Here is a 21,397-nt window from a genome sequence, read left to right as displayed (position 1 = left end):
GGCTTAGTGACACATGACATTTGCTCTTAGTGGCCTGCGAGCAATACTGACGTTGTCTGCCCCCCCCCCCGATAGGCGCGGACGACCATGAGCACACTGGGCCAGCAGCTGCAGCGGCCGGTGTCTGCGTGCGGCTCGTCGTCGGACGCCTACCAGGCCCTACAGGAGCACACGGTAAACCGGCGCTGCCGTGCGTGTGCACGTGACGATCAGAGCGCCACATGTCTGTGTCCTTATGCTGGCTCCGGATAATCAGAGAAGTGACATTAACATACACTGCTTACAAGTCATTACATGTTTTAGGACCAAGAAATATTTGCGAGATGCTCGAAGAATACAAGTCTAGTAGGTATCTTATATCGGTTGGGTCAGCTAGTCATGGCCAAACCAAAGCTAAACATGGTGAGAGGGTTAGTTTAGATACTGCGCAGCTGTAACAATAGTCAGCTTAAAGACGGAAAACTCTTTTATTCGCTACAGCTTTTTATTCATTTTCATTAAATGATCTTGGACATTTGTAGTCTTTTACTCTCTTACATGCTTAAACTTGAATTATGTATTTGCTTTAACTTATGTCTGTTCTTATTTCTGTCACGCACTCTGTGACACTTACACCTCTGTGTATGAGCAAATGCTGTATAAGTGAACTGGCTTTGCCTTGCTGTGGTTGAGTGCATTGCCGGGTTCGAGTGCATGTACACTAAGTGGGTTTCTGCCTTCTGCCCCCCTCCTGCCAACACAGGACGTGACCCAGTCCCTGGAGCAGCTGAAGGCAGTGTTGCTCACTCTGTCGGGCAGTGCCCGCCGGCTAGCCCAGCGGGAGCAGGCTGAGGGGGAGGTCACCTCGCTGCAGCGTGACCACGAGCAGCGCCTCCTACAGGCCAGGGAGAAGCAGGTGCAGCTGGAGGAGCTGCTGTCCCTGTGGCAGAGGTAAGCTGGCAGCGGAGGGCAGTCTATGGGGGATTAAATGCTGCGTCGCGTGGCTGGGAGAGATAGGCCAGCCCCTTTGTGCCCCCGTCTGTGTCCTTCATGGACAGGCACAGGGTGGGGGTCACATCACAAAATGCCCCCCCCAGCCTCATCCATAATTGCACTGACAGGCGTTGCCTGACTGTGATTACGGCTTGAACGCTGACACAGGGGGACCTCGCTTATCTGAGGTCCGTCTGCACGTGCCCCACTACGGTCCCACTCCTGCCGTGTAATGAGCCTGTCGCCTGTCCCGCGCAGATACGAGAAGGAGCGCTCCGCCTTCCAGTCCCGGATCGAGGAGCGAGAGGCTGCCTCCAGCTCAGAGGTCCATCTCCTCCCTGTGGATAATGCCAGGCTGCAGAGCCAGCTGAGAGCTCTCCAGGTAAGCGGGGCTCGCAATCACCAAGGTCAGCTGCGTCAACCCATGTCGCACATTAACATCTCATCACCAAAAAAAGATGCTCATGCTGAGCTGAGCGAAGGGTGTCAGATGAATAGCTTTAAAGCTAACCCATATTTACTGAACCTCTATGAGCAGTGATGCTGTGTTGAGGGATGGCTGTAGCTTTAGGAAGTGAGAGGTGGGTGTTGCTTTAGTAGTTAGGGGATTGCGGTAGCATTAGCATCCAGGAGGTGCCTGTAGCATTAGCATCCAGGAGGTGCCTGTAGCATTAGCATCCAGGAGGTGCCTGTAGCATTAGCATCTAGCAGATGGCTGTAGCATTAGCATCTAGCCGATGGCTGTAGCATTAGCATCTAGCCGATGGCTGTAGCATTAGTATTTAGCCTGCTGATTAACTTTCAATGCACCAGATCATTGATGATGCAGCATCCGCTGTAGCCTTAGCGTCCTATGCCTGGATTAGCGCTAAATGTCACCCGCTATACAGGACCTGCAGGCTGAGGTCCCGGCCCAGGAGTCTGCCCACGGGGAGCTGCTGAACCTGGCAGCGGCCCTGCGCCCGACGGCATCAGAAGAACAGGCAGAGGACCTCACCGCCCAGCTGGAGACACTGAGGGAGAGGTGGAGGGCACAGTCCGAGGCTATACCCAGCAGGTGGGGGGGGCAGCAAAACAGTAGCTCTTTGCTACTTAATATCTTATCTAAAACCAGGGCCGGATCTACCTGTTTTTTGGGGGGGTATACCCCTCCACAGATTTCACTAATCGGGGTGGTGGGGGGGGGGTTTGCCCCTGTAGCAATTGGGCCCTAGGCAGCTATAAAAATACTTTAAACTTAGTTTAAGCAGGTCTAAATTGGTATAACTAATTCTCAGATTTGACCGGGTTTAAGTTATGGCTGACAATCAGAGGGGTACCTAACCCTGACCGTGAGACCTCTTCCCCCACAGCATCCAGCAGCTGCAGGCCCATATGCAACAGGTCGGACGGCTTGAGGACGCCCTGCTCGAGTTCTCCCAGTGGGCTAAGAGCTTCCTGGCCGGCCTGCACGACTCCACCCACGTGGACATCAGGGACCTCGGGGCGGCTGAAGCCCAGGTCAAGGTACGACGCAGGGCTGTGGACAGTGTGTGATAGGCCCGCAAGTTTCAATTAACCATCACACCTGATTGATTTGTGTTTAATCAGCTGTGTTCGGTCGGTTGTCCACCAGGAGGGGGAGTCTTCGCTGCAAGGCAAGGCCGAGGCAAAGCAGAGCCTGCAGGGACTCGCGGAGACGCTGAGCGCAGTGTGCGAGCCGGCGGAGCAGCCGCTCCTGGTGGGACGGCGGGAGGACTGCCTGCAGCCTTATGTGGAGGCGCAGCAGCTGCTGGAGAGGAGGTGGCACTGTCTGGGCGAGCTGCAGGCCTTTCTGGGAGGGAGAGACGCAGCGGAGCGGCTGCTGAAGGGAATGAGGCAGGTTCTGGAGGGAGCCGGCAGCTGGGACAGGGCCCGTAGTGAGGCCTTCAGGCAGGAGCTGGAGGCGGCGGCCGGCGAGCTGACGAGCCTGGAGGCGCAGGCGGTGGCCGTGGACGGCAGCCTCAGCAAGGCCCGCTGGCAGCTGCGCGAGGCCGGGGCAGGTCCGCGAACATCCTGCCGAGCTTTAGCCGACGCCCTGGGCGCATCCATGGAGGCCGTCCACAGTCTCCTGGGGACTCGACAGAGCGAGGCGGAGGCACTGGGGGCGCTCTGGACCACATTCCGCCAGCGCAAGGAACAGCTACTGACGACTCTTCGGGAGGTGGAGGAGAAGGCCGGGCAGCATGGCCTCCAGGAGCCCAGCCTCCAAGCCCTCCAGCAGAGGTACGACCGAATCGGACTAAATCCAATTGGTCCATCAGGTTACCCTTTGTACCCGATTGGCCTGCATCTGACTAAAACCCATATCTGATTGGCTGCTTGCTGCTCGCCGTGTTTCTGGTAGACTGCGCTTCTACAATCAGCTGGAGGAGGAGCTACACTCGCACCAGCACGAGGAGCAGTGGCTGAAGGACAGGGGCCAGCAGCTGGCCCAGAGAGACCCGGAGCTGGCGGGGGAGGCCCTCAGGGAGGTCAGCCTTGTGGAGGCCACCTGGGAGGATGCCAAGAAGCTGGTGTCGGACAGGTGAGAGGCGTGAAGGAGTTACTCCGTCTGCACCCCCATGCGCAAACCTCTTGCTAGGAACAAAGGGAGACAAGGGAGGTCAAAAACCTGAAAGCATTCAGTCTCCTAAATTGCCCATCTTCACATTTTGGTCTTGTGCCATAGCTTTGGTGTTGTTAGAATAGTTTCTTGAACTCCAACACTAATGCAAGGATGCATTTCCTGCGTTTTTTAGGTCACACTCATACAAATTCCTTGCTTGTTTATCTTAGCCTGCATTCCTCACCCTTCTTTGGATGTCGTGCTGAGCTGGAGACTCGGCAAATGGGCAGTATTCCTGCATAATATTTATACTTGACCTGGAAACGTTACTCGTGGAGCGTCTAAAGATAGTGCAGAGTTAAAATCTTGTTTTTTCCCCATCCGTAAAACTTAAATTAATTTGGGTTGATGGTCCAGGGACTAGAGATATAAGAAAGGACTCATTGCTTCAGCTGAACTTGTTTTGCTGCAGTCTTAATTCAGTCCGACTTCCTTCATGTGCTCCATATATCACAGCTGAAATAAAAAGCAGGCAGTACTCAGCTTAAAGTGGACGTTTGTGCATTTTGACAGCAGAGTTCAACCTGTGCGCGTGTTGCGGGCACATATTTCCCTGCTTTCCTTTGTGTATTCCTACCAAATATCAATCCCCGCAGGCAGGGCCAATGCTGCCTCCTAGTGGACGGCCTGAGGGAGTTCCAGAGCCTGAAATCCTCTATCGGGGGCATCGCGGAAAAAGCGAGCGGCGTGGCAGAGATCAGGTCGGCCTTGAAGGATGCAGAGGACATCAGGAGAGCTTTGTCACGGGTCAGAACTCAACATTCACTGGCTCTGATAAAGTCTGAAAGACCTGCTCGTTCAATAAATAGAGTTATTCTTCATATTATGTACTTTTGAAACTGGAGATATTGCTGACAGTGTGACTCATTCATACGGTCCTTCTTTGGGCCCTCCAGCACGAGGCAGCGAAGGCAGAGATGGTGCTGTGCCAGGAAGACCTGGACCTCCTCACCAGCAGAGGGAAGCAGCTTCTGGGCGAGCTGACCAGCATCCCCGACTGCGAGCCCCAGGCGCTAAGGCGGGATCTGGAAGCTGTGGTGGACCACTGGCTTGATGTGAGTGGCTCCACCTGCTGGTCATTCTTTCATGTACATGAGGCCCTCAAGGGAATTGTTGGTTAATTCAGGTTCCATTTAGAGGAAAGTGGTGCTACAAACTTTGTAAAGAATAGTCCTGTTTTACATTTTAATTTTCTTCAGTGTTAGTGAGATGTTATACTTTATCGATCTTACTGCTGTTATTTTGGATACAAGCTCTTATATTGAGCTAAATGTGTTATATATAGCTATTAGCAAGTTCATGGGAGTTTTACTTACACAAACATGTTCTGAGGGCACAAGAAAAAATTATTGGTTCAGAGAGATATCCAATCAGATTGCAGAGGGGGTGGGTCCAAGCAACTAGAGGAGGAGGAGTCAAAGACATCTGATTGGTTAGTCTCGCCTCCTCTAGTTGTCCGGAACATTTTTGTGTAAGTAAAATTCCCATGAACTATTCACAAGGGTACTCCTGCACTACCATTTTTCTGTACATAAACTGAATTACAGTTGTAAAATAACGTAAGTGGCTTTGAGAAAAACAGTCAGGTAAATTAAAAAATCCAGATATGCTGAAATACCCCTCACATCCCCTCAGATATCTGAGAAGATCGACGAGAACATCAAGCGTCTCACCAGGAGTGCCGAGCTCTGGGAGGAGCTACGGCAAGCGACAGAGGACATAGAGAGATGGGCCGGCGGCGTCGCAGCGGAACTAAGCGAGACCCTCGGCAGCCTGACAGACAGCCAGCGCGCAGAGGAGCTTCTCTCCCAGCTACAGGTCAGGACCCTGGGCCGCACCTGCGGTCGACTCTCGCATGACCAACCTCCCCCTGGCGTTAGGTCTGCTACACTTCTGGATGGCTGAAAGGCAGCCAATCTTCTTCCAGATGGAGATGGAGAGCAAAGAGCGGCAGCTGGAGGAGCTGCAGGTGAAGGTGTCGGAACTGAAGCAACTCACAGGCAACGAGGAGATCCCATCTGAGCTGCAGGTGGGTGGTGACCTCCAAACCAGCCTCTCTATTATCTCTGATGGCCTCTTAAAGGAATATGCAAAAAACTCTGCTGCCCGTTGACTTCTTTACTGCTTTTTTTGGTCAGGTCCTGGAGGCCGACCTGAGGAAGAAGTTGGACCATGCCCACGATCTCGCCGAGCAAGCTAAGAGCACGGTGAAGGAATTCCGGTCCCAGAAGCAGGAGCTAGAGGACTTCATCTCCCAGGGGACCAAGCGGCTGAAGGAAGTGGAGGAGTCCCTCTCGGCGCTGCCACACGGGCCGGACCCAGAGGAGATCTGCCGAGTCAAGGTATCCCAACCCACCAACACTACGCTATAAAAGCAGTGGTTTTCTAACCAAAAGGACAGGCCACTGCTGTACCTTTAGATAAAAATTTAGATCATCTCACTATTTACATTTAATAGGTACAGGTTGGATGGGGGCCAATAGCACAGACTCGCAGTCCTGAAAGAGCCCTTCTTGAGCAAAGCATCTGGTCCAGTAATTCATGCAGCCAAACGACTGGCTAAAATTCTCTTTAGATAATAAATCTGGCTCAACCCCAAAGTAGTATTCATTACATTATGAACCAGTTATTTAACACTTTGCATAAATGATTTGTGCGGCATATGAGCCTGGTGTAGGCATCTGGCACCCGTGTGTAACGCCTGTATCTGCCAGGACATCCAGAGGGAGCTTCAGGGTTTGAGGAGCAGCACAGACACTATGCGGGATACCCTGGGTGCCCTGTGCCGGCGCTTCCCCTCCGAGGAGCTGGCCCAGCTTGGGCTGGCACTAACGGAGCTCGCCAGGCAGAACGAGGCGGCCCACCAGCTCTGCTCCCGGGCCCTGGGCTCCCTACAGGACGATCTGCTGCAGAGATTCAGCGGTGAGATGCCGCGTCCCGCCCGCGGGGTTCATTGTGTCTCATCTGCAGTTTCCTGCCAAACAGGACCTCGGCTGCCAGTATGAGACAGTCCTTGGTCATCAGCCAATCTGTTTGACAGTTGCCTCTGATCTAACAAAGCAGGAATTATTGCCAAATAATGGCCCGTTACTGGTCTTTAGGGACTGGATTCTCTGCCCGAGCATGCCCACATGTGCCAGTGAGGGTGAACTTGTTTATGCTCTGTGTCTCTGCCTGCACAGAGCTGGCCCAAACATTCCAGAACTGGCTCCATCAACTGAAGGATGAGGTAAAGGACTGTTCTGACCAATCGGGTGACGCAGCAGCGGTGGAATGCAAGCTGCAGAAAGTGAAGGTACTTGGGCCAGGCTGTTCTGCAGCCATGGGTGTTGGGTTCTACAGATTTACATCCACACTGCTACGTTTGCAGATGTTGGGATTATGTGGTAACGGGGGAGCATTTGTCCTCCCGGCCTGCAGGAGGCTCTAGAGCACACGGAGGAGGGTGAGACGAGGCTGACCCTTCTGTGTGAGGAAGGGGAAAAGCACCTGCTGCACCTGCCCAAGGCCAGTGCTGGACAGGTGCAGCAGCAGCTCTCCTCCAGCCAACAGGACTGGGAGAGCTTTGTGGAGAAATGCCGCCTGGCCCAGCAGGCCCTGGAGGAGACAGCAAATCAGCTGAGCGGGTGAGCTGGTGGATCCATGTTTCGGCCCAATGACCTGGAGTCTTCCAGTCAGGAGATACTCTAACAGTGGAATCATGGGGTAATCGATTTAATCTGAACTGCCCCACACAGCTTTGAAGGCCAGCTGGAGAAGCTGAAGGGCTGGCTGGTGCAGATGGAAGATGGCATGACTGCAGCGCTAACGAGACAGGGCCAGGAGCCCAGGTCTGGGAGGGAGGAGATGGAGGAGCTGGAGGAGCTGCACAGGGAGCTTCTGAAGGAGAGGTTAGCATGAGGCACAGTATATCACTAAAACAAACGTGCCACAAAGAAACCTGAAGATGGGATAGAACATTCTGCGGAAACGCAATCCAGACAGGACTTAATAATAATGACACCAACTATCCTGTTGGGAATTAAAAAAAATACGAGAAGAAAACCCAGGCAGGAACACCTGGATTCAACTTGCAGGCACCACTGTAAACCACCCCGGGTCATACATCGGATGATGCAATATTGCTGCAATAGTGCATCGCATGCAGCATTCACTGTATTCTAGTTGGTGGGAGGGAATGGCTCCTGGTGCCAAGGCTCAGTTATCAGTCTAGGTGGACAAAGTAAACAGGAAGGCAGAGCTCTAAATAGAGAGGCAGGGAATTATAGACAGGGAGGTGGAGCTCTAAAGAGAGAGGCGGGGAATTGTAAACAGGGAGGTGGAGCTTTAAATATAGAGGCGGGGAATCGTAAACAGGGAGGTGGAGCTTTAAATAGAGAGGCAGGGAATTGTAATCAGGAAGGCGGAGCTTTAAATAGAGAGGCGGGGAATTATAAACAGGGAGGTGGAGCTCTAAAGAGAGAGGCGGGGAATTGTAAACAAGTAGGCGGAGCTTTAAATAGAGAGGCAGGGAATTGTAAACAGGTAGGCGGAGCTCTAAATAGAGAGGCGGGGAATTATAAACAGGTATGCGGAGCTCTAAAGAGAGAGGCGGGGAATTGTAAACAAGTAGGCGGAGCTTTAAATAGAGAGGCAGGGAATTGTAAACAGGTAGGCGGAGCTCTAAATAGAGGGGCGGGGAATTATAAAAAGGGAGGTGGAGCTCTAAACAGAGAGGCGGGGAATTGTAAACAGGTAGGCGGAGCTCTAAATAGAGGGGCGGGGAATTATAAACAGGGAGGTGGAGCTCTAAACAGAGAGGCAGGGAATTGTAAACAAGTAGGCAGAGTTTTAAATAGAGAGGCGGGGGATTATAAACAGGGAGGTGGAGCTCTAAACAGAGAGGCGGGGAATTGTAAACTAGGAGGTGGAGCTTTAAATAGAGAGGCGAGGAATTGTAAACAGGGAGGCAGAGCTCTAAACAGAGAGGCGGGGAATTGTAAACTGGGAGGCAGAGCTTTAAATATAGAGGCGGGGAATCGTAAACAGGTAGGCGGAGCTCTAAACAGAGAGGCGGGGAATTGTAATCAGGAAGGCGGAGCTTTAAATAGAGAGGCAGGGAATTGTAAACAGGTAGGCGGAGCTCTTAAGAGAGAGGCGGGGAATTGTAACAGGTAGGCGGAGCTCTAAACAGAGAGGCAGGGAATTGTAAACAGGTAGGCGGAGCTCTAAACAGAGAGGCGGGGAATTGTAACAGGTAGGCAGAGCTCTTAACAGAGAGGCGGGGAATTGTAAACAGAGAGGCAGAGCTCTAGAGAGGGGTCATTTTTAACAGAGGTGGGGCTATAAATAGAAAGTTTGAGTATTATAATCAGGGAGGTGTGGCTCTAGAGGCAGGGCATTGTAACTAGGGAGGTGGGACTAAAATTTGAGAGGCATTATAGAGGTCTAAATCTGAATGTTTCTTTATGGCACTAAATGTCTCACTTAATGGTGACATGGAAGGTGATTGTCCCTCTGCAGGGACTCCTTGGAACGGCTATGTCACGAGGCACAGGCCCTGAGCGAAGGTGGCCGTGGGGCTGGCGGCGAGGCGCGGACTGCGGGGCAGCTGCAGACGCAGCACCAGACCCTGCTGAAGCGGCTGCGGGAGGAGCTGCGCAGCCGGCAGCTGAGCCTGCAGGAGCGTCAGGCCTTCGAGGAGACGCTGCAGAGCACCTGGATCTGGCTGAGGGGCGTGCAGGAGCGAGTGACCGACCTCGACTGCACCACCGGCAGCAAGGGGGCGCTGGAGAAGAGGCTGGCACTCGTGCAGGTCGGCAAGCAGACAGACGGATGGTCTTTGCAGGTGAATTTAGTTGGGAAGGTGACCCCCCACCCCTTGCGGTTTCTATACAGGACATCCTGCTGCTGAAGGGTGAGGGTGAGGTGAAGCTGAACATGGTGGAGGGGAAGGCGGAGCAGCTCCTGAGGGGAGGTGGGGCAGAGGCGGGGCAGGAGGAGATCCACTCCCAGTTGCGGGACCTGAAGGATGCCTGGGCCTCTTTGCTTGTTGCCACCATGAGCTGCCACAGGTGAGAGCTGCACGTCACCGCCGGTAACGATGTAGCCATGGATACGGGGGTGACGGGGCCGCCGCTTCCGGACCTGCGACGGGGAAAGTGGGGAGCGGAGAAGCAGCTCTGGCGCAGAGATGTAGGTCATCTAACTGGCACAGTGTCCAGATGCTGGGAGGTGGGGGTGGGGGCAGAGAATGGGGGCTTCAGCAGCTGCTACCCCCCCCCCGCCCCCGACTCTGCCCCAGAATCCTGTATCGATACTCCCTTAAGGGGGTACTGTATACCGCCGCAGGGCTTTAAAGATCTTGCCTTCACATGACGTGTTGAGCAATGTACATGCGACTGTAGCGGCCCGTGGGACTCGGGGGATCTGTGGGCTCCTCCTGTAATGGGCGGGCCCAGAACCAGCCATCCAATCAGGAGCAGGGAGGTAAAAGTGTGAAAATGTAAGCAAGCCCAGGCAGGAGGCGTGCGAGGCAGACGTGCCAGATGCAGGAGGTGCGCAGGAGGCGCGCAGGGGGGCCGGGGCAGGTGCGACAGGGTAATTGGCACTGAGCGTGAGTGTGCGTAGGTCTGCACGTGTGTGTGTCTGGCCGTGCATAACTGTGTGTCTGTGCGCAAGTGTGTGTCCCTCTAAATGTTTCCTCGTGCATGTGTCTGTGTCAGATGGATACCACCTGTCATGGGGAGCTACAGACTCTGATGACCCTTTTTGTTTTTCTCTTGAATGTGTGTGTGTGTGTTTATCTGTGCCTGTGTGTATGTGATTGCATGTGGTGTAACCATATGGCTTTGTGTCTGTCTGTGCCTTCCTGTTTTTGTGTGTGTCTCTATGTGTGTGTGTGTGTCTCTCTCTATGTGTGTGTATGTGTGTGTGTGTGTGTGTGTATGTGCCCCCCCCCACAGTCGGCTGGAGTGGACCATGGCCCAGTGGAGCTCCTTCCAGGAGAGCGAGGCCCAGCTGCTGCAGTGGATGGCAGCCGTGCAGCGGGAGGTGGGAGCGCCCACGCCCCCCCCACCGGGGCTAAAGGACAAGGCCGTGCAGCTGGAGCGCCTGCGGGCCATCCTGGCTGACGTGGAGGGCCACGAGGGGGCGCTGTCGCGCCTGTCGGAGCAGGCGGCCGAGCTGTGCGCCAAGACGGGAGACGCCACCTTCCGGGAGGAGACCTGCACCGGGATGCAGGCGCAGTTCCACAGCATCGCCGACGTCGTCAAGGTAACTGCATTGGACGGGAGTGCTGGTCTACAGGAACCACTTAGTGGGGGGTCATTTTAACCCCCCCCCCCCCCTCCACATCGCTCTGGGCTCCATTAGCATGTCCCACGCAGAGCGGTGACCTCAGGGTGAAGATTTCCGGACGCGTTTTAATCAGTCACACTTGACGGCATCCTGGGCCCTCGTTAAAACGTGCCACGGTCGTGCGACTCGTGTGCCTGCCAGGCTGCATCTGTACTCATGGCTGCGCTTGTGTTCGTTCACTAGTCACCGCGTACACCGAGCACAGTGCCTGCGTGTGTGTGTGTGTGTGTGCGTGTGTGTGTGTGTGTGTGTGTGTGCTGCTGGGATTTTCCAGAGACTGATAATGGTCTGAGGTAGTCTGTGTGGATTTGGTATTTACCAATTTTGGTGCGTATATTTATGTGTTATTTTCTTTAACTTATGTTAAATATGTGTGCCTATTTATGTATGTGTTTGGTATTTCTTTTTTACCACTGGAGTGTGTGTGTGTGTGTGTGTGGATTTTATTTTTCACTGCTGATATGTATGTGCCGGTTTGATACTTACCCATTATGGTGTATTATTTGTGCGTGTGTTGTGTTTTGTTTACTTACTCTTAACATGTATATGTGTATGTGTGTGTGGATTATGTTTATATTACATTGTAGGGACCAAATGTTCCCCACAATGCGATTTTGATATTGAAGGGACCATTTGTCAGGTCCCCACAAAGATATGTGAATGCAATTAAAAAACCAAAAATGCCAAAAGACTATGGTAACTATGGTTAAGGTTAGGGCTGAGAAGGGGTTGAGTTTGTCATGTTCGAGTTTTCCTCATAGAAATGATTGGAGAGTCCGCACAAAGATATAATTACAAACCTGTGTGTTTGTGTGTGTATGTGTGTGTGTGCGTGTGTGTGTGCGTGTGTATGTGTGTGTGTGTGTGTATGTGTATGTGGCCCACAGGGCAAAGTGCGGCAGGCAACAAACATGCTGGAGGAGCACGAGCGTTACGCCGAAGCCGTGCGGGACATGACTGATTGGCTGACATCTGCCAGGGAGGAGCTTCACCGCTGGGCGGAGCCTTCCGGAGATTCCGCCTCCCTGCAGGGGAAGTTGTCCAAAGTGCAGGTGAGGAATGTGACCACTGCGGCTGATCTTTCTGACCTGGGGCACTCAGTACAGGCCGCCTGCTCTGCGAGAAGGGGTTAAGGAATTCCCCATAATTCCATATTTTCTGTAAAAAGATGCAATTATTTGAGGTTCTTTCTGGAAAGTGTTGCCAGTGGCATTTAATTTTGAGAATAAAAACAAATCAGACCAAGCAAACAAGAACAAGAATGTAGTTGCTTATTTTTATTTTAAGATACATACCTTTTTAACAGCCCCCATCTGTGATCCGGCACTCACATATTTCCCACCAGACAGCGAGAGCGAGAGAGCAGGGATGGGGGAGGAGGTGGAGGGGAACAAAAAAAAAAAAACACAGCAGCCATGAATAGCTTGGGTCTGAGGCTGTGGCAGTGGCAGTTACCGTGGCAACTTTCCGCGGCAGGAGCTGATTGATTCCAGGCAGCAGGGCCGAGAGCGTCTGCGCCGGGTGCAGCGGAGCGCGGAGTCAGCGCGGGAGTACACCCTGGCAGGCGGGGCGGGCGGTGAGCCGCCGGACCAGGAGGCGGGGGCCCTGCAGCGAGCCTGGGAGCAGTGGGAGGGGGCGGTGGTGCGAGCGAGGGACCGCCTCCGCGACGCTCTGGCTCAGGCGGACGGCTCCGAGCGCGAGTTCCGCGCCCTGGCCGCACAGCTGGAGCAGGAGCTACGGGAATTCGAAGAGCGTCTGTGTAACTGCGGCCGGCGGCTGCTTCCCACCGAGGGGAGGACTGGCAGCGAGGAGCTGGCACAGGGCTGGCACGCCGCGAAGGTAGGTGCCGTTCCCGCGCAGCGTCGATGCCCCTGCCCGCCGTCTGCGCCTCCACACGGACCCGGGGCCGCGGGTTTCCCCCCTCCCTCGGGAGCCTGCTTACACAAACAAGCACTGGATATTTCCGGCACTACATCCAGATCCCGTGTCTGTGTTTCTGTGTGTCCTGCGGTCTCGGAGCGGCCTCGTTTGCCGAGCGCATGTCCTGCATTTCCGACTCTCCCGCTTCCTGACGCCATTGGCTCTCTGCTGCCTGATCTTTCCTGCAGCTGTCCCCGCTCACAGCTGAGATCCGTCAGAGCGAGGAAGCGGACCAGAAGCCTTTATAAGGAAATCACGGCTCTCACACATTCCCGCCATTCGTTCCACGGAAGCCGGACTTCCTTCCCTGTTGTTTTGCCTTTTTTTTTCCCTCCACGGCGTAACAAGGCTGCATGAATAATTTAAAGGATGCCGTCCCAGCAGCCGGGAGGGGTTCAATGGGGAGACGGGACCCAGCGTGGGGGAGTCTGTAAGGCGAGCAGCGATCTGACACGCGTGTCTGACGGTCTCTGTGTGTCAGGACACTCTGGAGGACCTGCTGGGTATGGAGCCCGTGACGGACAACCTGAAGAGCCAATTAAATGAGCTGTGCCGGTTCTCACGGGACCTCGGCGCTCAGTCGGAGCGAGTCTCAGCGCTGATCAAAGAGTATAACAGGTGAGCGCCGGGGTCAGAGGTCGTGGTGGGTGCACAGCACGACCGTGTCTCCCCCTTGTCTGTTTTCGAGGCTGGGGGCTGTGTGTGGAGAGTAGCGTGTAGAGCTGTGGTGCTTATGCGTGTATGTGTGTGCACGTGCGATTGAGCGCGTGTGTGCACTCTTATCTGTAATTGCCTTGCTGAGCCCTCGGAGCCGGCGCTCGTTGTCGTCTCCCCCCCCCCCCAATTGTGATGTGACCCTCCCCCCAGCACCTGCATGGTGCTCCTGCCCCTTTGGCTCCTCTGATGTCAGGCTGTACCTTAGTCTTTGTGCCTTTTAAATATGCTGCTCCTCATTCTGCATTTTTCATAGGGAAAAAAATGTACTTTGTTGTTTAGTTACCAGGATTTTTAGAAATCTGACAGTTGAGGTGCAGCTGATGGATTGGCCCTGATTAGCCAGGCAGTGGAATAAAATGGAAGAGAGACTCAGTGGTGTCATATCGCCCCCCCACCCAGCCTCAGTCTTCAGGCCGCTCGGGAGTGCCAGAACAAGGAGAAGCTTCTGGAGCAACGCTTCCGCACTGCCTTCCGTGACTTCCAGCAATGGCTGGTTAACACCAAGATCAACACTGCCAAGTGCTTCGACGTGCCCCAAAGCATCGCTGAAGCCTCGGCTGCCCTCCTCAAAGTACAGGTACGTCAGAACACCTGCTGCAGCTACAGGAATGTCAGAGCAAGTTCTGTAGCTACAGGTACGCCAGAGCACCTGCTGGAACTACAGGTATGTCAGAGGAAGTTCTGTTGCTACAGGAATGTCAGAACACTTTCTGTAGTTAAATGTACTTCAGAGTACCTGCTGTAGCTACAGGAATTTCAGAGCAAGTTCTGTAGCTACAGGAACATCAGAGCATCTGCAGTAGCTACAGGCATGTTAGATCACCTGCTGTATATAGGAGGTTCTTATCTAGGTGTAGTAATCGTGATGCTTATTCTGCATTCCACAATTTCATTGCTGATTGTTTTTTTTTTCTTTGTGGCCCCACCCACAGGAATTCTTGAATGACAAGGAGCAGGGACAGACCAAGCTGGATGCTGTGGTGGTCAATGGAGAGCTGCTGTGCAGCACTGTGGGTAAAGATCGGGTGGACACCATTCGGGCCAAGGTGACAAGTGCCAGGGATGACTGGAAGAGCCTGATGTCCAACCTGCACAAGAGGGAAATAGCTTTGCAGGTACCCGACCAAGGCTTTGCTTCTAACTACCCGCCACCCTCAGGCATCCTTTGTCCCTGAAACACTGCAGCTGTTTTTGTAATACACACATATGTGCACATACACTGAGTCCATGTGCTTGTGCACTACAGAACCTGCAAGCCCAGATAAAGGACCTGGAGACCAGCGCGGAGCCGCTGCAGGCATGGCTGACGGGGACAGAGAGCGCTGTGCTAGAGAGCAGCACTCGCCTACACGACCTGCCAGCCAAGCGTCAGGAACTGCTAAAACTGCAGGTACTCACTCTCACCATTAGGGGGCGGCACTTGGACCACCCATTTATCATCACTCCTTTTGCCATAACCACCACTCCCTGCATCTCCATCATTCCCCCAGTGTTGTAAAAGCCTAGAGTTTTATACGTGCTTTTCAGTTTCTTTAAAGATCAGCAGGGGTCATAGCAGTTAACGAGCTGGACTGGAACTGGGTTGGATTTTGGGAGATAACCGTGTTGTTTGAGTGGCCAGCAACCTGCATACACCTTTTGGACGCTGTTCAGTAAACGCCTTGACAAAATTCAGTTATATTTTATGGCACAGTTAGGAAAAGAATGTATTGTTTTGATGGCTGCTCACTATTTGGATTTTAAAACACAACGGAGGGTTTCCTCACGGAAATGTGTCCACGGTTTTCATAAAGCCCTTCGGGGATATTCCAGGTAACGCATTTTATGGGACTCCTGCCAGCAGCGAATTGGGGTATAAATAAATCATATTTTTTCCGTACCCTTGCATTTCTCCTTGGCTTCAGCTGAATCTGCGACTTTGGACACAGTCGGTGTCTAAGAAGTGCTGACTTGTACCTAATCGTGTTCAGTCGTCCTGAACAAAGGCTTTCCATGGAGACGCCGTTCCCCGGGTGTGACACCATTATCAGTAATGATGAGATGGAAAATCGAACAGATGATGACACCCAACCCCCCCCCAACCCAACCCACAAGGCCCCGTTCATCCTGTTTTGTGTATCTGTTTGTCTGGCCTTCATCTTCTTCTTCCATACATCTTATTCCTCCTCTACGCCGGTCCCTCCTTCCATCCCGTGACCTGGTCTTCCTTTACCTCCCTCTCACCCACGCTCATGAAATCCCGCCTCCTTTGCCAGTGTTGCCCCCCCCACCCCGGCTTAACAAACTGCCCATCGCAAAGCATGCTTCTCTTTTGGCCCACTGACGCTAACACGCCTTCGCTAACACGCCACCGCTAACGTGCTTGTGCTTCACAGTCTGTCCTGGAGGAAGTAGCCTCCCAAGAGGGTCAGCTGAGCCGGCTGAAGGAGAAAGCCCAGCTCCTCTGGGAGGGTCAGGCTGCCGGGAAGGGCTTTATGCACCGCGTTTCCCAGCTCTCTGCGCAGTACCTAGCACTAAGCAACCTGACCAAGGTAAGGGTGGCCGCGGCTGCCCCTGGGCCTTTCGTAGCAGCCATGCTAACGAAGCTCTGTGCTAGGCTAACTGGCTAAGCTACGATATGATGGGGCTTACACATGTACGCATTTACCCAGGTAAGGTTATAGATCATGCTGGAGGAATTTAAGCCACAGACCTGTGCTATAAATAATACACAAATATATTAATAATTTATCTGATTTGATTTTATGTGGTAGATTCTGGACAGAATGTATTTACTTTTCACACCATGCTGTCTCTCAGGGAGGGAGCAAATGGGCTAGATTTGCCTCCTTTCGTCTGCTCTATTGGAAATGTGTCGCAGAACCCCCCCCCCCCCCCCGTTACATCCGGCAAGCAGCTCTGCCTGATTAATTAGCTGTCATCTCAGTTTGCCGCGCGTTAACAAGCGAAAACTCGGCGGCCGCCTTAGATTCCCGTTATTAATAAACTTGCTCTTCGGCGATGCTTAATTAAACGTGGTGGAAGGAGGACGTTGCTGCTTTAGATGATGGAGAGAGGTGGATGTGGTGGCCTCCTCTGCTTTCTGCTCTAATCGCACAGCGAGCCTAAAATGAATCTTTCAAGCCTGGAGGACCTTAGCCTCCGTCAGGGTCAATATCTCTGCATGCTGATTTTTATTCTTCTTAATTAACTGCTTAATTAGTCCGATTTCATCCAGCTGTTAGCTAAATTCAGTCTGCAATTTGTCACTGATGTTCATACATTCCTTATAGGGAATTTTCAGCAAGGTCCGATAGAAGCAAATGTCCATTTTGCGGTTTTATTTGTAGCCTTTAAATGAATAATGGCTGCAGAAGGTTGATGACAGTAAAATAATTACTGCTCCAGAATAAGCATTTAATACGTATAAGTACAGTTTGATTGCAGAAATTAATCAGCTTAATTTGACACATTTTCCCATCTATCTGTCTACCAGCTGCTTTTCCGGAAATAGCAATTTAGAGACAGCAGTTAGCCTGACCGCATGTCTTTGCCAGTCTATCTTGGGGCGCAGACACATACACACACATACACACAATATGGGTGATTTAGAGACACCAATTAGCCTAACTGCCTCTCTTTGGACTGTGGGAGGACACTGGAGCACCCGGAGGAAATCCGCACAACACGGGGAGGGTGTGCAATTTGCAGACACACACACGCTCACGCACGCACACACATACACACACACCCACATGGAGCAGAGGTGCCATTTAAACAGCCAATAGTGGAGGAGAGAGGCCACGGGGTTTAATTATAAAATGTCAAAATGGTCTACATTTCTGTCTGCTTGTTTTTACAGAAGATACTTGCCGTTATGGTTTTGTTGTTATGAGTGTGCTGACTGATGTTCAGCTTTGTTGAGGTTTTAAGCCCGGCTTTGTTGAGTTCTTATTTGAGGTTTTAAGCCCAGGACAGAGGTATTCAAACTGGAACGCAAAGGAATGGCAGTGTGGGCACTGGTGAAGGAAGAGAAACACAACTGCGTAGGGGGTTTGAGGTGGGGGCAGACCTATTTTGTAACTGCAATCTTTAGAAATTTTAAAGATAGAGAGTCTAGCAGTGTGAAAATTTCCCCTGGACTTTGATAAGGTCCTTGCTTCTTCCTATTGAGCTGCAAGGTAAAGTTTATTTGAGGTCGGTTTGTGTGTGTGTGTGTGTGTGTGTGCGTGTGTGTGTGTGTTCAGGACAATTACATCAGCTTTAGGGAGGCCCTGTCGAAAAAGGTATTTTGGATTTTCCTCTGCAGTGTGTTGGGTTGACAGGTGAGGTATGTATTTTTTTGAGAGTCTCAGTCTGAGGAGATGTGAGGGGGTGTCTGAATAGCAGCTATGTTACCCCCCTGTAGGAGAAGGCCTCGCGCATCGACCGCATCGTCAGCGAGCACCAGCTCTTCTCCCAGGGCCTGAGGGAACTGCAGAGCTGGGTCACAGAATCCAACCTCGCACTGCAGACCTACTGCTCTCCAACTGCAGACAAGAACGTGCTGGACCGCAGGATGATCAAGCTGGAGGTAGGACCCCCCCCCCCCCCAGACACCAGGGAACGGGACTAACATGAAAACTGAGTGGTACCTCTACAACAGTGTTCCTCAACCCGGTCCTCAGGGACCCACAGACGGTCCACATTTTTGCTTCTTCCCTGCTCCCCAAAAATGTGGACTGTCTGGCAGGCAGAGGTGGAACGTTCAGGTCCAGAAAGTATAAATCCACACCAAGATTTTGTTTCAACCGTCCAGTTCAGTTTAAAGAGTCACAGTCACAGAGTACTCAACTGGTTGGTTGAAACAAAACCATGGTCTGGATTTGCACCTTCAGGAACTTTCCACCTCTGCTGGCAGGGAGCTGAGGGGAAGCAAAAATGTGAACCGTCTGGGGTCGTCGAGGACCGGGTTGAGAAACGCTGTGCCAGAGATGGAGTTCTGATTCTACGCGAGAAAGCAGGTGGCCATGTCAGACCCAGACCGATGAGCTAGAACTAGTTCTGTGTTTGAGACAAAGAGACCCGTATCTAGAACCTGACATCCCATTAAAATTCCCAGCATGTCTGTAACCTCCAGGCGTGAAAAACATTTACACACCTGTTTGTGGCTGATACTTTCTCATCAGTTTTAGTGCCAAGAATTCATTCACTAAGTGACTTCAGCAGAAACTGCAGGCTAAGTGACGTGACCGAGAGCTTTGCAGTGTCCGCCCGCCACGTGTTCTCTGCTGAGCCCCGTGCCGGCCCTTCCAGGCACTGCTGGCGGCCAAGCAGGAGAAGGAGATCCAGCTGAAGATGCTCATCACGCGGGGGGAGTCCGTGCAGAGGAACACCTCCCCCGAGGGAGTCCCCGTCATCCGCAAGCAAATCCAGGACCTCAAAGACTCGTGGGACTCGCTTCTGTCCGCATCCATCCAGTGCAAGAGGTGAGAGCATCATGCCTTCACTCCCCCAGCTCAGACATTCAGACACTGCCCCCCATATTCAAATTGGAACGCTCTACCCTCTTTATGTGTATATGTGCCTCCCTCACCCATGTGGCAACATAATTAGCATTATTACTCCAAAGTGCAGTGTCAGTGACGATGTCATTGTGCCTGTCCCAGTTTTTTCAATGCTTTGTTCACCTTTAGCCGTTAGCCTAGCGCAGTTGGCTTCTCAGTGGGACGTCCGTGTGAAGCTCCCTGTTGTAGAGTTACACTAGTGACAGTGGGGGCTGACCCCCACCTACCAGGATTACATGCTTATGAATAAGAGGAGCTGGGATCTCCAGCGGGGAGACGCTTATAAAGGTTTGCCTGTGCAGCTAACGTGTGTGTGTGTGTGTGTGTGTGAATGCAGCCAGCTGGAAGGGGCTCTCTCCCAGTGGACCAGCTACCAGGATGACGTGCGCCAGTTCATGGGCTGGATGGAGGCAGTGGAGGTGGCCCTGGGCAGCACTGACAAGCAGTATTCTGAGATGAGAGACAAGACCGCCAACCTCGGCAGAGCTAAGGTAATGTTCCTTACTGCCACTGTAGCGCTGTCCCCACTGCCCCTGTCCCTATTGCGCCTGTCCCCAATGCCCCTGCCCTCACTGTCCCTGTCCCCAATGCCCCTGCCCTCACTGTCCCTGTCCCCAATGCCCCTGTCCTCACTGCCCCTGTCCCCACTGCCCTTGTCCTCACTGCCCCTGTCCCTATTGCACCTGTCCCCACTGCCCTTGTCCTCACTGCCCTTGTCCTCACTGCCCCTGTCCTCACTGCCCCTGTCCCCAATGCCCCTGTCCTCACTGCCCCTGTCCTTACTGCCCCTGTCCCTATTGCGCCTGTCCCCACTGCCCCTGTCCCCACTGCCCCTGTCCTCACTGCCCCTGTCCCCAATGCCCCTGTCCTCACTGCCCCTGTCCCCAATGCCCCTGTCCCCAATGCCCCTGTCCTCACTGCCCCTGTCCTTACTGCCCCTGTCCCTATTGTGCCTGTCCCCACTGCCCCTGTCTTTACTGCCCCATGCTCATCCTTACTGCCCCTACCCCTACTACCCCATCCTCATCTTACCTCATGTCCCCTCTCTCCTGCCTCGTCCTCAGTGCCCCATCCCCCTCTTCAATGACCCTGTCCTCATGTCCCCTCAATGCCACGCCCACCTTCCTCACTGTCCCTGTCCTCTCTCATTTAGATTACCTTGGGTTTTGTGGTCGATATGACCTGTTCAGATCAGACATGTCAAACTTTCTTTATTATGGATTCCTGCAATTTTGGATCAAGTTGCAATCAGTGTGATTTACTAGGACCAGTAGCTCTCCCAGTCCATAGTTTAATGAAGCAGCTAGGATCTGAGGTGTAGATGGTGTGTTATGCATATGGATTAATGTGAATTAATGTGCGTTTCAGCTCCTGTACGAGGAGGTAATAAGTCATCTCAGCCCGCTGGAGACCATTGCAGCAAAGGGCGCTAATATGGTCGAGCACGGCGCCACCCAGCTGGAGGTTCAAGAACTGCAAGAACGCTATGCAACCATCAAAGAAAAGGCCAAGGTACAGTACGGGCAGATCACGGGGAAGATTCGACCCGGTCAGGCCCAGCGGTACCGGTGGTTCCATGCTGACTGGGTTGCGTTTGTGTCCCCCAGGGAGCGGTGTCCAGGGCGGAGGAACTTGTGCTGGACCACCAGGAGTACCAGCGCGGCTTGCATGTACTGGAAGACTGGCTGGAGCAGGAGCAGGAGAAGCTGGGCTGCTGCTCAGCCCTAGAGGGCGATGTAGAAGCCCTGGAGAACACGCTGCAGCAGATGCAGGTCTGCCCTAGGAGAGGAGGAGGGGGGGAGGGGAGAGAGAGAAGGAGAGAAAGAGGAGTGGGGGGGTGAGGGAGAGTGGGACTAGGCGAAAGAGGGGAAGGATGGGAGGAAGAGAAAAACCAGGGAGGGAGAGAAGGACAGCTAGCAATGGAGCGGGAGTGTGAGGAGGAGCATAACCTTGCGCCTCCTCTGCAGGAGCTGGAGGAGCGCTGCTCTGAGGGTCAGGCGCTGTTGGCCTCAGTGCTCGGCAGCCGGGAGCGGGTCGTACCCTGGGGCCTGCCGCAGATCGAGGACCGCGCCCTGGAGACCGTACAGCAGGATTGGCGGGCATACCGGAGCCGGCTGGCCGAGGCCCGTACGCAGCACACCGGCGCCCTCAACAGGCTGAGGCAGGTGGAGTACCAGTTCCAGCGTCTGGAGCAGTGGCTGACTGGCATGGAGGCCAAAGGTCAACCGCGCACCCATCGACAGTCAGACAAGAGCACCAAGGAGGAGCAGCTGCAGATGTTCAAGGTTGGGGATTTAGG

General features: G+C 53.2%; 1 protein-coding gene across 10 annotated transcripts in view; it reads left to right on the top strand.

Annotated features, from left to right (window-relative positions):
* Positions 1-21,397, top strand: part of LOC111856664 (nesprin-1-like) — a 141,326-nt gene that overhangs the window by 45,048 nt on the left and 74,881 nt on the right. For 9 of the 10 annotated variants that reach the window (XM_072703134.1, XM_072703135.1, XM_072703138.1 and 6 more), the window contains 32 exons: positions 76-174; positions 743-930; positions 1,231-1,354; positions 1,863-2,029; positions 2,325-2,478; positions 2,588-3,216; positions 3,338-3,517; positions 4,195-4,345; positions 4,495-4,653; positions 5,234-5,416; positions 5,526-5,627; positions 5,737-5,940; positions 6,313-6,520; positions 6,781-6,893; positions 7,019-7,224; positions 7,336-7,488; positions 9,101-9,392; positions 9,476-9,651; positions 10,543-10,852; positions 11,824-11,988; positions 12,413-12,775; positions 13,338-13,474; positions 13,973-14,150; positions 14,506-14,688; positions 14,820-14,963; positions 15,949-16,104; positions 17,961-18,125; positions 18,848-19,020; positions 19,436-19,589; positions 20,467-20,610; positions 20,706-20,870; positions 21,066-21,383. In XM_072703134.1, coding sequence (XP_072559235.1) covers positions 76-174; positions 743-930; positions 1,231-1,354; positions 1,863-2,029; positions 2,325-2,478; positions 2,588-3,216; positions 3,338-3,517; positions 4,195-4,345; positions 4,495-4,653; positions 5,234-5,416; positions 5,526-5,627; positions 5,737-5,940; positions 6,313-6,520; positions 6,781-6,893; positions 7,019-7,224; positions 7,336-7,488; positions 9,101-9,392; positions 9,476-9,651; positions 10,543-10,852; positions 11,824-11,988; positions 12,413-12,775; positions 13,338-13,474; positions 13,973-14,150; positions 14,506-14,688; positions 14,820-14,963; positions 15,949-16,104; positions 17,961-18,125; positions 18,848-19,020; positions 19,436-19,589; positions 20,467-20,610; positions 20,706-20,870; positions 21,066-21,383 — 6,243 coding nt within the window. The remainder of the gene's footprint in view (positions 1-75; positions 175-742; positions 931-1,230; positions 1,355-1,862; positions 2,030-2,324; positions 2,479-2,587; positions 3,217-3,337; positions 3,518-4,194; positions 4,346-4,494; positions 4,654-5,233; positions 5,417-5,525; positions 5,628-5,736; positions 5,941-6,312; positions 6,521-6,780; positions 6,894-7,018; positions 7,225-7,335; positions 7,489-9,100; positions 9,393-9,475; positions 9,652-10,542; positions 10,853-11,823; positions 11,989-12,412; positions 12,776-13,337; positions 13,475-13,972; positions 14,151-14,505; positions 14,689-14,819; positions 14,964-15,948; positions 16,105-17,960; positions 18,126-18,847; positions 19,021-19,435; positions 19,590-20,466; positions 20,611-20,705; positions 20,871-21,065; positions 21,384-21,397) is intronic. The other variant, XM_072703141.1, reaches the window with a different exon arrangement.

Source organism: Paramormyrops kingsleyae, chromosome 19, assembly GCF_048594095.1.
Source record: "Paramormyrops kingsleyae isolate MSU_618 chromosome 19, PKINGS_0.4, whole genome shotgun sequence".
Classification (NCBI taxonomy): Eukaryota; Metazoa; Chordata; class Actinopteri; order Osteoglossiformes; family Mormyridae; genus Paramormyrops; species Paramormyrops kingsleyae.
The sequence above is the reverse complement of the archived record's forward strand: the minus strand, read 5'-3'. Positions and strand labels throughout refer to the sequence as shown.